Source organism: Malaclemys terrapin, chromosome 2, assembly GCF_027887155.1.
Source record: "Malaclemys terrapin pileata isolate rMalTer1 chromosome 2, rMalTer1.hap1, whole genome shotgun sequence".
NCBI classification, from domain to species: Eukaryota; Metazoa; Chordata; order Testudines; family Emydidae; genus Malaclemys; species Malaclemys terrapin.
Genome location: NC_071506.1, coordinates 199836988 through 199853218, shown reverse-complemented (window position 1 = coordinate 199853218; position 16231 = coordinate 199836988). Strand labels below are relative to the sequence as shown.

General features: G+C 38.8%; 1 protein-coding gene across 4 annotated transcripts in view; it reads left to right on the top strand.

The window, feature by feature from the left end:
- The window catches only part of BBS9 (Bardet-Biedl syndrome 9), a 493563-nt gene that overhangs the window by 142558 nt on the left and 334774 nt on the right, over positions 1-16231 (top strand). For all 4 annotated transcript variants that reach the window (XM_054019331.1, XM_054019330.1, XM_054019329.1 and 1 more), the window contains 3 exons: positions 1128-1223; positions 8391-8563; positions 13845-13997. In XM_054019331.1, the coding sequence (XP_053875306.1) occupies positions 1128-1223; positions 8391-8563; positions 13845-13997 (422 nt within the window). The remainder of the gene's footprint in view (positions 1-1127; positions 1224-8390; positions 8564-13844; positions 13998-16231) is intronic.

The window sequence follows — 16231 nt, the reverse complement described above, 5'->3', positions numbered from 1 at the left end:
CATTTTATTTTATAATTTTGTGTTTCACATCAATATTATTTTATTGATCAAATTGAAAAATGTAATAAGACAGTTTTCAAAAAGGGAAACCTACGTAGAGCAAAATTTACAATTTGTCCAACCGCCCCAAAACAGTTTGTACTGGTCCAGAACAACACATATATTTACAGTATTTAATTAAAACATATGTTGCAGACTTGTAGCCAAAGGTGTGCATCAAATTGTATAGCTTTAAATTAATCTTTTTTTTACAGTGGCTGAATAAGGAGCTAAATAGATCCTCTTTTGATCTATGAGGAAACTGTGGGTTTGTGTGGGTCCATTAATGCATATTGGCTATTCTCTCCCCTCCTCCTTCTGATTTTTTTGCGATGATGGTGGAGTTATGTACATACCCTTGCTCCAGCCCTTTTAAAACCAGGTGTGCTTTACAGTGCACTACATACAGTAGTAAAATTGCATAGTAGCTAATTTAACAAGGTAGATGGTGAAGAATGACTATGTACTGAAAGATGAGACTGAACTCTGAAAATCTAAAGGTCTTTTTCCAATAGGTTATAGAGTTGTGGGCTTCATCTGTGAAATTTCCACAGAACTTTGAGTAGAGGGCAGTGTGGAATTGCATCTCCTCAGGGGGAGCATTCTGGAGGTACAGTCTCTTCTGGGGCTGCACAGGATTCACCCTGTACTATCTTAGGGGACGTTGCAGATTGAAACCCACAGTGCCCTGGTCATATTCTGTTAGGGGGACAAAACAAAGTGTGAAAAATCTGGACGGGGGTAAGGGGTAATAGGAGCCTATATAAGAAAAGACCCCAAAATCGGGACTTCCCTATAAAATCGGGACATCTGGTCACCCTATGTTCTGTGGGCTGGTGCATTGAGTGGGAGAAGGGGCCCTGGCCATGCTTTATCTCTGCCTCTTTCTGGATTACTTACTTCCTGAAGGCAGCATGGACTAAACAATCTCCATTCACAGGGATGGCTGTTGTTCTCTGCCTTGCATGACTCTTGTATTACCTGTGCAAAGACAGTCTACCCTTTAATGTGGATCAGAAGTTTGCTGCAATCTTTTACTGAATTATAACAAGATACTTACGTAGTTTATTTTGAATTTTCTCTTGTAGACTTTGCTGATCAGTCTGATGAAGATCAGGTAAATGTTCTGGGATTCCAGTTCTTAACTGGCTCTAGAATCACTCTTCTTGCTTCAAAAACCTCACGTGAGTAATATTGGAAATAATTTAATTATGGATTAAGATAAGATTATGGGCCAGATCATAAACAGGTGTGTGTATGCTGATTTCAACTAGCTGAGTGTCTGTCCACATGTAGTACATTAGTTGCTGCATGGAGAATTTTACACAGAAGTTCTATTAATGTGAATAGGCAGTCCCTGAACAAATTCCCTGAACCTTCCAATAATATTTTAGCGAAGCAAGGAAATGCTGAAACTAAACAAAATCCTACTTAGTTATCGTATAGTAGTTTTCTGAAAATCACTAAAAGGGCGCCAGATAATTTGTGTTTTTTTAAGTTAATGCATATACATTTTATAATGTCATAGGTCTTTATTCAAGACTGAAAAATCTTTTTTTTAGCTTTTAGCTAGGTATTTAGGTGCTTCAAGATGCAGATAGGCATCTGGTGGGATTTACAAAACACACAAGCAGGTTAGGTGTCTAATTCCACTTAACTTTCCATGCCCCTTGACTTTCAGTGGGAGTTAGAGAAACACCTAACAGATTAAGCACCTGTCTACATTTTTACATGCCTAAATGCCAAATTTAAAAACTAAAATACTTGTTGCCCACTACTGAGTTCAAACTGTAGGACATAGAATGGATGATATATGAACACTATCTTGATTAAGTGACAGACAGTAAAGCTAGTTTGTTGATCTGCAGTATTTTTATCCAAATAAAATTACAATTATAAAAATTGGAGTTACGGACACCTCAGGAATGGAGATTGTCTGTAACTCTGAAATGTTCATAACTCTAAACAAAATCCAGCTTCAGCTCCAGCTGGTCAAACTCTGGGCCAGGTTCCAGAGGCAGCTAGGCAGCTTCCTTTCTGACAGCTTCTTTCCCTGGCCCCGACAAACAGGTATCCCCCTCCTTGCCAGGGTGGAGAGGTGAAAATAGTGTGTTTCCCTCCTGGCGGAGTGTGGGGGAGGAGGGTGAAAACAGCACCCTGGCCTACAGGAAAGCAGCGCAGACACCAGTGCTGCTCCTGGTCCGGCTGCCTTGGACTGGCAGCGGGAGCTCACAGCTTTGCCTGTGAATCACAGCATCTTCACTTCCTAGCTGTAAGTGGGTGCCCCGTGTGTGGGGGTGGTGATAAGGGTGTGGAAAGGCACCTTTCAGATGCAATACAGGCACAGTACAGTATTTGGTTGGGTTTTTTTGGTCTGTGGTGCTGCCTGATTGGTTACTTCCGGTTTAACATGGTCCAGTTGACCAGTCAGTTCCTAACTTTGGTGTTCGTATCCTTGAGGTTCTACTGTAATCCAAATCACTAAGAAATATGTGTTTTTAAAATAATTTATTCAAGATTGCTTTTATAAATATCAGTGGCATCAAGGTAAAGCATTCTAAACTGTGAGAAAATACTTAATACTTCTTTAACACCATCAAAGCCATTAAAGACTGGAAACATCTGGACAGTGGTTATTAAAGACCTTTCACAATATCAGTCATTTTACATTTATAGTATTCATATTTGTTTGAATTAGGTTGTGTGCACTATTTGTGTGCTGTGTTTTATTGTTTGTTGACTTTTAATATTTGTTTAAGTTGACAGTAGAATTTAAACAGTTTGAAATAACTGGAACATTGAGTAATAGTTTCTAGGAACCAAAGAATGTAAAGGATATATAAATAGAGTTTTACTTATAAACTGAAGTTAAAATCAGTTACTTAGATTCCTATTTTATGGAATTGTTGTATTAAACATTTCACATGTATGGAATAGATCCATGTTGACTTACATGAGTTGATGATCTGACTGGCTAGACTGAATGTATTTTAACGTTTAATGAGGACATGCTTTTCAATCCTTCCATTCTAACCCCCAGGTTTTTCCTCTCCATTCTGATTTTGTTTATTCACAAGCTAGGAATGATGCTTCCAGTCTTAATATAAACTTTCCCACACTGCCTTATTTGTTTCTTAGACCTGACCTGTAAGGATCACACTACATAGAAGATTTAAAACATTTATTCTTCCCCCTAGTCTAACTAGGCATCATTTTTCTTGTCTTGTCTGGGAAGCCTTTTGAAAACAAATGAGGTGTTTCATGCCGCTTTCCAGGTAGCAACCTATCGTATGGCTAATATCTAATTCACATCGGCAGGGGTAGCTACAAAATACATCAAATCTTTTTTGGTTGTTGTATCTTGGAAAAAATATTATACATAAGGAAAGTCCATGTAGTGGTATTTCATTCTCAGGGCTTCTCTGAGCAAAGGTTATCAATAATACAAATGCATTTAATGCATTATGCTGTTTGGTAGAATTTCATGCTATTAAAATGAGTTGTGTTTGAATGGCTAAGTTGTGTGTGTCCCGGAGTGCAGACTGAATGTACAAGTATTAGGGACCACTCGTTATCCTGTCACGTAAATCATGTATTAGCTGTGTTTGTATAATAAAATTTTCCTTTTCAGTGAGATCATTTGGAAGTTTTCTTTTTTTAAAAACAAAAAATGTGTAGAGCAAGTGACCTGTACCAGATAAACTGATGGTCCCTGGGAAAATAACAGTGCTTTGAGACTGAAGTCCTTTGCTGATGGAACAAGTACACCATGGACCAGAGGAAGTGCAAACTTCTCCCGTGTTCCACCTCAAATGTGTCTCAATACTGATCTGGAAGGACTTGGTGCAGTGGTGGTGAAAGTCTTTGTACCCATTTAGTTTATAGCTTCTTTGTTAAGGCTGCAAACAAGGATGCCAGTTACTGTGTCTGTTTTTACAATGTATTAGCTAATCCATTTTAACTAAGAATTAAAAAACCCTAATGTAGAAAAAAGCATGTTCATCACATTAGCTAATCAAAATGAATCCTGGGGAGGAACTGGAGTTTCATCTTGAATGTATGTTAAAATTCAGCTCGCCCTATAGGCACTAAGATTTTAAAATGTGTTAGCCAACATATTTTAAAAATTAAACCTTTTTATCCTGGTCTAAAAAAGCCTTTAGTGCTAATTATGTTGGAATTTTTTGTGATATGAATGCTTGTCTCCTACGCACTGGACTGGAACTCCTTTCAGATAAACTACCATTGAGTTGTAAACACTTTCAGTCACTCTCATCCTAGGTTGGATTTGAAAGCGTTTGTAATCCATTAATCCCCGGAGTCATCTGCTTTCTTATGTCAGAATTTTCTGTAAGAAATGTACTTGTAACTTGCAGTGGAAAAGCTTTTTAGACATTTAAACGTTAAATTGGTTTGACTATTATGAAGGCACTTGGAAAGCAGAAATACAGCTAATTGTTACTGCTTCCATTGAATTTCTATTTTTAGAGCATTGATGTGGTACAATTAAGGTTTCTCAGTTTCTCTTGTTCATATATACTTTTTCCAAATCTAATTAACCTTCTCCTTCAGCCTAATAGCCTACTAAGTCACATACAGTAAATGACTACCTTGCTCCCAAATACAGTTAGATTGTGTTTGTATTGACCAGCAAAAAAAGTATTGAAACTATTTTAGGGAAAACTAGGGGTACGTCTATACCCAGCCGCTAGTTCGGTGGCTGGCAATCGAACTTCTGGGTTCGACTTATCGCGTCTTGTCTGGACGCGATAAGTCGAACCCGGAAGTGCTCGCCGTCGACTGCGGTACTCCAGCTTGGCGAGAGGAGTACCGCGGAGTCGACGGGGGAGCCTGCCTGCCGCGTGTGGACCGAGGTAAGTTCGAACTAAGGTACTTCGAACTTCAGCTACGTTATTCACGTAGCTGAAGTTGCGTACCTTAGTTCGATTTGGGGGTTTAGTGTAGACCAAGCCTAGAATGGGGGTGGTACCATTAATGTATTAGTTATATCAATTATAAATGAAGTGGCTGTTGATTTGGTCTGAAACTTTCCAAGCTCATTTCACTAAAAGGAAAGAAAAGGCAAAATCCAATGCTGTATCCACCAGGCCTAGCCATTTCACTGAGAGATTTTAAAAAAATGGAAAGTAGGTTGAATGTTATCTTTAACAGATGGAGTTCTTGTCTTTAATAGACATGTTTTTAAATAAAACTTTGCTTCTTTCCTGTAACTTTGTAAACGGAATTTGTCATTCTCCCTTCAGTGAAATGCATATTCTGGGAGTAATGCCAGTGTTCATGTCAAACAATCTTGGATTACTAATCTTGAGAAAATGTTTAATAAGTATACGAATGTTCTAAAAACTTTTGGTTCATTTGATTTTACTGTGAACTTTGCTAACGAGTAAAAAAAATTGATTAAAAACAATCTCTGTTTTTCTGTATCCAAAACCTCAGTGACCTTTTGCATCACAGCTGCACTTTTGTATTTCTTCTCAGACAGTGTATTGATGGATGAATAATGAAAAGAAATATGGCAGTGTTGTTCAAAAATGTCTCTCTGGATAACCATTATTTTAAAAAAAAATTATTATGGTTTTCAACAGTATTTTCCTTTCTTTACTTTTAGTTAGTGTTGATTTGCTGTACAAGAAACTGGAGAGAGAAGAATTGCATACAAATATGATGTAGAATCAGAAGTGTAGCTTTTTTCTGTCAGCTGTATGATTTACAACTTATTAAAATATTATTTAACTAGATGAATTTGTTGTTAAAGATGACATGGGCTAATGCCAATAACTGGTTTTTGTCTCGGTTTAATATTTTATTCTTACATTAACACCTTTTATCCAGCAGGATCACAGATCACATTACAAATTCTTTCTATACATTGATATAATTCCCCTATTATCTAAATTAACAATATTTCAGGTGGTGTGTGCAGCCATTCTTCATTAGGAAAGCAACACAATGTTTTTTAGGAGTTGAAGTGAAGAATGGTTTTCTGCTTGAAACTGTTGTGGGAATGTTGATGTAATGTAAAATGTAATCAAGATAAAATAGCCATGACCACATTTAATTATTTATTTATTTAAATGAAGGTTGTCAGGACCTTAAATGGGATGGGGCCTGGTTATCACTGGTACCACGACTTTGCTTGTATGATAATGCAGCAGTTTAAGTCGCCAAGAGTGCTCAATTTTAACATTTTACCTGATTTAATCATGATGAGGCTAGAGCCAGTGAATTTTAAATGAGGGATCTTCAGCTGGTAACTTCTCTTCCCCAGTTAGGGAAGTGTGAAACCAGACAGCAAGTGTGAAAAATCAGGACGGAGGTGGGGGGTAGTAGGCACCTATATAAGACAAAGCCCCAAATATCGGGACTGTCCCTATAAAATCGGGACATCTGGTCACCCTATCCCCAGTTGGTTTATCAGAGTATAAATGACCCAACACTGATCACACTGCAAGTTGTATCCGTTCTCCAGGGTTTTTTCTGGATGAATATTGTAGATGGGTGATGGTGCTCAGAAAGATTTAGTTTTGAAGGGATTATCCTATATTGGTAAAATGTAATTGTATAGTTTTTATAAAGATTGTGCACGAACCCAGAACACTGGATGGGTACATTTTAAAAAATGATATGACTAAATAAATAAGAGAAAGATGCCACCTCTATTAGCACAGTGCTTCCTAATAAAACTGAAGAGATACTTGGGGAAGGACCTGGAAGATATGGCAAGGTTTACACCTGCCCCTCTTATTGAGGGTGCATATCTGTCATTTATTCCTAAAGTTCACATTCTTTGTGCATTATTAAATTTCTAACTGCTGTTGAACAACTGTTTACCAGTAATATCTAGGCAAGTCTCTCTTTAATCTCAGTCTGCCCAGAAGATTTCAACTGTTTCTTACAGATACGGATTTCGATACCATAATCCATGCTTTTCTCAAAATTAATTTACTGCAGTGCATTCTGCTCTGGGATCTATACTTGTTGCCTGATGGTTTCTGGGTAGAATTTAATTTGTTGGTTTTATCTATATCTATGAACATACAGGTCTGAGAGAGCCACATGTTTGTTTCCCTGATTCTTGATCCATACCATAACTCAGAGCATCCTAAAGGCTACTTAATGTTTCATTAATAGAGGTTCCGTAGGGATTGCTGTGCTGGCCTCTTGTTACTGGAGTGCATTGAGCTTCAGCTCTCATCCTAACCTGACCAGGAAAGCTCACCATCTGGGTGGTGGGAGTGAACAGCATAGAGCTAGTTATATTAGCTTTATACCACTACCCGGGGATTCCCCATACATTAGGGGAATCACTGGCTGCTGCGTTAGGGCAGTTCTTCACCCCCTTTGTGCTCCATGATCTAGCTCAGGGGTCGGCAACCTTTCAGAAGTGGTGTGCCGAGTCTTCATTTATTCACTCTAATTTAAGGTTTCGCGTGCCAGTAATACATTTTAACGTTTTTAGAAGGTCTCTTTCTATAAGTCTATAATATATAACTAAACTATTGTTGTACACCTCTACCCTGATATAACGCAACCCGATATGACACAAATTCAGATATAATGCGGTAAAGATCAAAGCAAGTTCGATATAACGCAATTCCACATATAACACGGTAAGATTTTTTGGCTCCCGAGGACAACGTTCTATCGGGATAGAGGGGTATGTAAAATAAATAAGGTTTTTAAAATGTTTAAGAAGCTTCATTTAAATTAAAATGCAGAGACCCCCGGACCAGTGGCCAGGACCCGGGCAGTGTGAGTGCCACTGAAAATCAGCTTGCGTGCCACCTTTGGCACACATGCCATAGGTTGCCTACCCCTGATCTAGCCCTTAGTTTACAGTAAATAACATTCAAGCAATAAATACTTTCATACTTTGCTCTTGGTACAACAAAGTCAAGTAGTCTGATATTGCTCTTGTAGAATTAAGACTATAACATGTGACTAAAAAGAAATAGCGTTTAAGTTATGTACTTCTTTTGGCGAAATCATATTTTGGGGACTTAAAGTTCTGCATAAAACAACTGACCTGGTTCAGGTTCTAGAAGCTTGGGAATCTGGCTACAAAATTTGACTATTAAGTGTTGGAAAAACATGGATAAAATTACAAGGATAGGTAACTTAGAACTACCTTAGGTAGATGAAATGTCAGAAATACTTAAACAACACTAACAAAAATTGTTTTTTTTAATGAAGCCTTTTTTAAAGATTTTGGAACTATTTCACAACTTGGACTAATTCCTTTGTATAATGACTTATCTACAGAATATGAACTAGTATATATGGCTTCATCTTTCTTTACTCCTTTTTTGTTTCTTTTTTTGTTTTTAAAGAGCGGTATAGAATCCAGAGTGAACAATTAGAAGACCTTTGGCTTATCACAAAAGAGCTCACTTTTCGTCTTGAAGAACATTTCAAGAAAGAAAATAGCAAAGACTTCACATGTACCTTTTCTGGTTCAGTTCCTTTACAAGAATATTTTGAACTAATTGATTGCCATTTTGAGGTATGTCTCACAATATTTAAGCTGTTGATAGATATGTCATTACGTTCTAATATTCAGTTTTGCTCACTATTAGTTGTCCCTAAACCCTACTACAGTATTTCTGCTTTTTTTCCCAAATGTTAACCAGAGCAACCCATTGCTACCTTAATGATGGGCTAGTGCATTAGAGCCTGCAATGCAGCTGTATTGAAGCTTGGCTTGCCTAGTGGTCTGAACTCAGGAATGGGAATCAGGATGTCTTATCTCTGATTTGACTCCCTTTGTGATGTTGGACAAGTCACTTAACGCCTCAGTTTTCACATCCGGAAGATGGATATTTGTCGTTGCTTACTCTCACAGTTCAGGGCAACTGCACCTGTATTCCCCTTCCAGGGTCCATCAAAGGCACGTACTCTAGGCTCCTGGGTCCTCAGCCATCACCTATCTTCTGTAGAGACTGCATGTGTCTCCCTCCTGACTGGGATTTTGCCAGGCTTCACAGTTCCCTGCCTACACTGTGATATCCTCAGCAAACCAGACTTCTTAGAAGGCTAGTGTCTCCACTCTGCTTTCTCCTTAGAGGTTATGAACAGTGTAATTGCCCACAGTTACAACTTACCACACAGCTCTTTCTAAGCAAGCACATGTATTCTTAAGGTGAAAGCATTACAGACAAAACATATTAAAAACAATAAAAGAACCTACGAGGATGCTAAAAATCTTACCAGAGGTCACCCTAACTCCAAATTGGGCTCTTGTGGGTATCAGTTCTTCAAAATACACAGTGGGGTTTTCCCTGCAGTTACAAGTTCATAACAGTCTCTAATTCAGAACCAGAACAACCATGAATAGTTTGATTTTTCTCTTATAAAGCTTGGGCCTTTCATCTTGGTCTCATGTAGCAGGTGACCCATTCCTCAAGGCATAGCTTCAATAATCAAAGGTGGTGTATTCACCTCACCCTAGACGATGAGTTCTCAAACTGGGGGTTGGGATCCCTCAGGGGGTTGTGAGGTTATTACATGGGGGGGTCGCAAGCTGTCAGCCTCCACTCCAAACCCTGCTTTGCCTCCAGCATTTATAATGGTGTTAAATACATGGGGGGTCACATTCAGAGACTTGCTATGTGAAAGAGGTCACCAGTACAAAAGTTTGAGAACCACTGCCCTAGACATTCCCCAGGAAAACCACTTAACAAATTTTGTTCCCAAAGTCCCTTCTTGTCTGGCACATTGTTCAGTATAGTCCTTTGAACCCACAGGTCTAACATATGTCCCACTTCCCGTTAGGGTGACCAGATGTCCCGATTTTATAGGGACAGTCCCGATTTTGGGGTCTTTTTCATATATAGGCTCCTATTACCCCCCCACCCCTGTTCCGATTTTTCACACTTGCTGTCTGGTCACCCTACTTCCCGTCCCCTCTCCCCCCATCCTGCCGGTGAGAAGTTATATGCAATCCCACCCCACAATAATACAAAAAACATTAATTTAATACAGTGGACTCTGAAAAGACTTAAACTTAATTCAGTGAGTTCTCCCAAGGATATGGCAGGAAATTGCCATATCTGTCACACTTACATCTCAGAGCTATTAAGATTAATTAACTTTTTTATAAAGGTCTTTGAAGATGAAAAGGTCTGTATTAGTGGTAAGCATTTATTTATTATGGAAGTTAATTTCTTAATAGAAAATTATTTAAGTCAGTGATGTTTAAATGTAATAAAGCCTAAAATTCTCTAGTGCTTGAAGTCACATTATTTTAGCCATTACTGTCAAAAATGTAAAGTGTTGTTGAAAATTATTCTAAAAACCATTATTATGTGTTTAATTTCTGGAAGGTGGAGCATGTGTTAGCCTTGAGCAACCCTTGTGATTGGGGAGCATATGGTTTCCCTGGGCAAGTGATACAAGTGGGGATGATACTCTGTGTACTCTCCACATTGTGCATCTGGACAGGAGCTGACCATAATCTGGCTCTAAATTCCTCACTTACTCACTTCATTTTAATGGTGAGACTCGCTCTGGAATTTGTCGCTGGTGATGTGCCAACTTACATTTGCTATTTTTAACAATTTAATGCCATGATATTGAAGCCATGAACATTTGTTTTGACTGACTCATTTTGTTAACCATAAAAAGTCCCTTTAGACTGAAAAACATTGACTTCCAGTTACCTCTTTTGTTAAGGCAGCATTACAAAATCATCACACACATTTGTTGGCCTAGGCACAAACCCTGCACAGTTTCCCTCCTGACCATGATGATAAAAAAAATCCCAATATTTTAGCTAGCTTGTGTAAATTAAATAAAAAATAAAATAAACCAAACTAAATGTACTGCTCACCGCCCCAGGTAAGTTAGAATTTGGCAAGCTGCGTGAAAGAGAATAGCTCTTTGAAAACTGTTTCTTTTCAAAGGTAAAATACCGCAAGGTTCTCAACCTTTTTCTTTCTGAGGCCCCTCCACCAACATGCTATAAAAAACTCCATGGCCCACCTGTGACACAACAACTAGTTTTCTGCATATAAAAGCCAGGACCAGCGTTAGGGGGTAGCAAGCAGTGCAGTTGCCTGGAGCCTCATGCCACAGAGGCCCCCAGGAAGCTAAGTTGCTCAGGCTTTGATTTCAATCCCAGGTGGAAGGGCTCAGGGCCCCAGACTTCAGCCCGATGCAGTGGGACTTCAGCTTTCTGCCCTGGGCCCCAGCAAGTCTAACACTAGCTCTGCTTGGCAGACCCGCTGAAACCTGCTTGTGACCCCCTTGGGGGCCCCGGACCTCTGGTTGAGAACCACTGAAATATTGTATGTGGGGCAAAGGTGGTGACACATCGACATACGAATTAAAGATAATTTTTAAAAGTTCTGTGGTGCTGTCACATCACTCTGAAACATGGGGCCATCATGGAGAAAGACATAAGTTCCAGTCAGGATACCGTAAAGTTTTGGAAGGATCTGTGTAGGCCTGAGCCTAGCTTCAGAGTCCCCCAGTAGTTTCGCAAAGTGAGTTGCATAAGTGTGCTCCTGCTTCCACCTGATCAATTTTTAGAAAAATGGTGTTGACCAAAATGAGTCAAAAAACAAGAAACACTGGGCATTTGTGCCTTGGAGTATCATTTCAACCTACATGGGGTTTATTTGACACATGGCTCCAAAAACAGTTTAAAAACTCTATTATAACCAAATCTAATTTTCCTTTTTAGTCACTGTATAACTCTTCTGAGTATGATCATTTTCTTTAATGGCTAATCTAAGACACAGCTCATATGGCTTTAGCCTGTATCCTTAGGCAATAATGGGATATGGCTCATGATGTATTATAGCTCATAGCCCTAGAGTTTTCTCTTTTTTTTGGCTGTAGTGTGCTGCCATTTGGGTATTGAAGTTCTCTTGCATGAGAGAAAGCAACAATCCTGAAACACGCAAAGATGCCAAAGCACGAGCATTACTATATTCTAAATAATGTAACATTTTTATTTGTTTAATTTATTAAATCTTTAGTGTGTGTAAAATTACGGAGAGTGCTACTGAGTGAATTCTGAAAAGGCTGGATTTATTATTAAGTGTTTATATTCTAGGAGTTGCCCCAAACCGGTAATGCAGATTAGGGCTCCGTTGTCTTGGGTGCTGAGCAAACAGAAGAGAGAGAGTCTCTATGCCAGAAACCCTGTAGACATGTATTTTTCTTTGCCTAAATTTTAAGTTTCCATGGCACAGCCCTGCTTCATTTTGTTTCCCCCAAGTGGTTGAGTTGGATCACAGGCCTGTTTTCCATGATATCATTTTAATATTTTATTACATTTTCTCTAGCATCTAGTTATAATGTTTGTGTAAATCTTTGTATCGACCAGCCCAATTCTGCTCCCAGTGAAGCTAGCAAAACTCGCATTAACTATAATCGGAACAGGATCAAACCTAGAGAGATAAAAATAGAAGGTTGGATGTTGTTAACTGGCTAACTTTGACCAATCTTAAATAAATCGTGAAGCCTAAATAAGCCTAAATACATTTTGAAGTTTGAAAATCTGGTATGATTGTTACTGTAGTAAGTTAGCTACCAATTAACATATCATAGTCTTTGTCCATTCTGATGGCTTGTGAAGGTGCATCAGTATTTATTATCTGGTTAAAGAGTCTCCTCTCTCTTGAACAGAGCAAAGTTCTGTTCCGTGTTATCATGGCAATCCTCATGTTTCCCGCCCTGTTAATTTTGACAGACGCTTTCTTTTTTCTGTGCACTGCAAGAGTATCTGAGATTTTCTAATTCCCTCTTTATTTCCTCCCATTCTCAAGGGTACTGCTTAGTTTGCTCTAGCTTCCCTGAGCTGTTCTACGCGGATATCATGTTGATTATCCATTATCATGGTTTGTATCTTCTGTTATGCCAGCCTCCTTTTTGCCGTTCCCCTTTTATGGTCACTTGAGAGCATTAGGGAAAACTAATGTCATATTGCCCATGTCCTGGGAGCAGCACGTCTTGCAATGTTTATTTTGCTGACTTCTGGTATTCGCAGTGTGCCAATCATGTGGCGGAAAGTACCTATTTGGAGAACTCCAGTTACTGCTGGAGAGCCAGTTTTTAGAATGTCTTTCTGTTATGTGATTGTTGTGCTATACGGACTTGTACTGGAAAATAAAATAGAGAGATCATTATACAGATAGCTGTATGAATTTGTATTGTCTGGATATTTGATATATCATTTTGCCAAGTTTTTGTGGTTATTTCAAGACAAGTGGCTACAACACTTGACCTCCAGATATTTGGGGTGGGGGTGGGAAGGTTTCCCCAAAAAGAGAAAATCTAATCTCAGCAAAGGCAGAATTTATTACTTTAAATCGTGTTCAAAGACAGTCATAATCCTTCTCTTTTTATGCAGAGAGTATTATATTGAATATGTTATACATGTGTACCACAGACACGCATACTGAACTAAGGAGAAGTCCTCATATGCTAGTGGTGATGAGTTAATTTCACTCCTGTCATAAGACCTCATGATGAGATTTTTGTGCCTTATCACAAATTACTGTGGCTGTCAACAATTATTTTCAGTCTCAATAATAGCTGGCATTATTGCAACCCGTTGGTAGATCTCATGATGAATGTGAAATTAACCACACCAATAGAAGCTGCAAATAGTTACTGTGACCATTGAAGGTAGCTGTTTGAATTTATAAATACTCTTAAGTTTTCCAAGAATTTTATTATTGTTCTACCATTTCATTATAAATGTGTGTTTTGAAGGTAAAAATCTATCTACTGGATCAGACTGTTAACCTGAATTTTTGAAACTCCATAAATTATAGCTTCGCTTGAATGCTGAAAAATTTGAAGAACTGTTGTCTGAAAGAGCCATACAATTTAGAGCTATTGAACGACGATTACTAACTCGATTCAAAGACAAAACACCTGCTCCCCTCCAACATCTGGACACCTTGCTAGAAGGAACTTACAGACAGGTCAGTGCTATTTGTTTATGAACCCACTACATTATTGCTAAAGTTTCAAGCATATAAGCTGTATTTTCCTGGTTACATTTACCAGCCACGAGACCAGGAAACTGTAATTTGTTTAACCTAATATTCACTGCAAGTTTCCAGATTATTTGCAATGGTTTTATTTAATCTACAACCGCAGAATTTCTACTCCTGGGTCACACCAACATAACAGCACATCGTTCTTTCCAAACTGATGTGGATAGTGTAAATATTTTATAGTTCATGTGAAAATATTTTATAGTTCATCGCTTGTATAAATATTTTATGGTGCACTGTAAACTGGTGGGAATAGTTTGGCTGGTGAAACAGTCACAACAAAATAATCTGAGGCTGACCATGTCCTTCCTCAAAGGTTATTTCCTGAAGGTTTCAGAATGCAAGAGTTACAATAAAAGTAGTAAAAACAAATAAGCCCAGTTTGGTGTTATTTGGTGTTATCCTACCAGAAAACAACAGAAAAACCCCAGTGTTGGTTACTACCTGAGCTCATATTGCTTGAGGCATCCCTGTCCCAAGGCATGTTCCTCTTCTGTCTCCCAAGCAGTCACTTTCTTGGCATTTCATGCCTTTCTGCTAGAAAACCTGATTAGTCTGTCATCTCCAGCCTGCCTTGTTGTTGCCTCCTGGTAGGTGCATGGTTCCGAGATGCTTTTAAATTACATTATTGAATCTAATTTTTAAAAGAACGATCAAACTAAGTCTCATTCAGCACGTGGACAGAATGCTGCACATATTGATGTCAATGTGGCTTTGCATAGGCAAGCAGTCCTCCTGTGTCCTGAGAGTTGCTGATTCGAGACCTAAGAATATGATCAGAATAAAACAGTTGACATGAACTGTATTTGATCTGACATTCTGGCTTTATACTTGTGGGGGCAATCAACTCAATATCACATTTCTGACTGAATTTTCTTTAAATCTACTATTGTTGGAAGTTATATGTAGAACTACTTTGTAACAGAAGGAGAGCAAAGAAATATTTCTCTCTTCAATCTATTTACTTTGTATATTTGAGAGCATTTTCTGGATAACCAGTTTCACTGTTTCCTCTGTAGAGACAGTCAGTCATTTTCTTTTGTTTGTGTGACTCTCTCTCTGCCCAGAAGAGAGAGGCTTTTTTAAATTAGGAAAATATGGTACTAAAATCACAATAATTAGCATGGAGATTTGGGCTGGGTTGTTTATAAATAACTAGATTTATTTTGTAAAATATATTGGCATCTTGACAGAAAAGGTTATAACAGCATTCTTATTAGCAGAATTTGTCTTGAATTAAAGTTAGAATTAAACTTTGGTGATAGTTTGGTTCTTGTTAGACATGGTGTAGTGAAAGGACTTTGCTTCATAGAATCATAGAAGATTAGGGTTGGAAGAGACCTCAGGAGGTCATCTAGTCCAACCCCCTGCTCAAAGCAGGACGAACCCCAACTAAATCATCCCAGCCTGGGCTTTGTCAAGCCAGGTCTTAAAAACCTCTAAGGATGGATATTCCACCATCTCCCTAAGTAACCCATTCCAGTGCTTCACCATCCTCCTAGTGAAATAGTTTTTTCTAATATCCAACCTAGACCTCCCCCACTGCAACTTGAAACATTTGCTCCTTGTTCTGTCATTTGCCACCACTGAGCACAGCCTAGCTCCATCCTCTTTGGAACCCCTCTTCAGGTAGTTGAAGGCTGCTATCAAATCTCCCCTCACTTTTCTCTTCTGTACACTAAATAAGCCCAATTCTCTCAGCCTCTTCTCATAAGTCATGTGCCCCAGCCCTCAAATCATTTTCATTGCCCTCCGCTGGACTCTCTCCAATTTGTCCATATCCTTTCTGTAGCGGGGGGCCCAAAACTGGATGCAATACTCCAGATGTGGCCTCGCCAGTGCTGAATAGAGGGGAATAATCACTTCCTTCGATCTGCTGGCAATGCTCCTACTAATGCAACCCAATATGCTGTTAGACTTCTTGGCAACAAGGGCACACTGTTGACTCATATCCAGCTTCTCGTCCACTGTAATCCCCAGGTTCAGTTTGGTGTTTTGTGTTAATTTGTTGTTGAAGCCAAACCCAAAGAACTGAGCATGAGTTTTAACCCTACATAGGCTGGAGCAGGAGATGTGCCTCCTGCTCATGTAATGAACCTATCTAGGTATTTTATCCCATGCTCATCACCACACCTTACAAGAAAGTAAAACATGGTTCA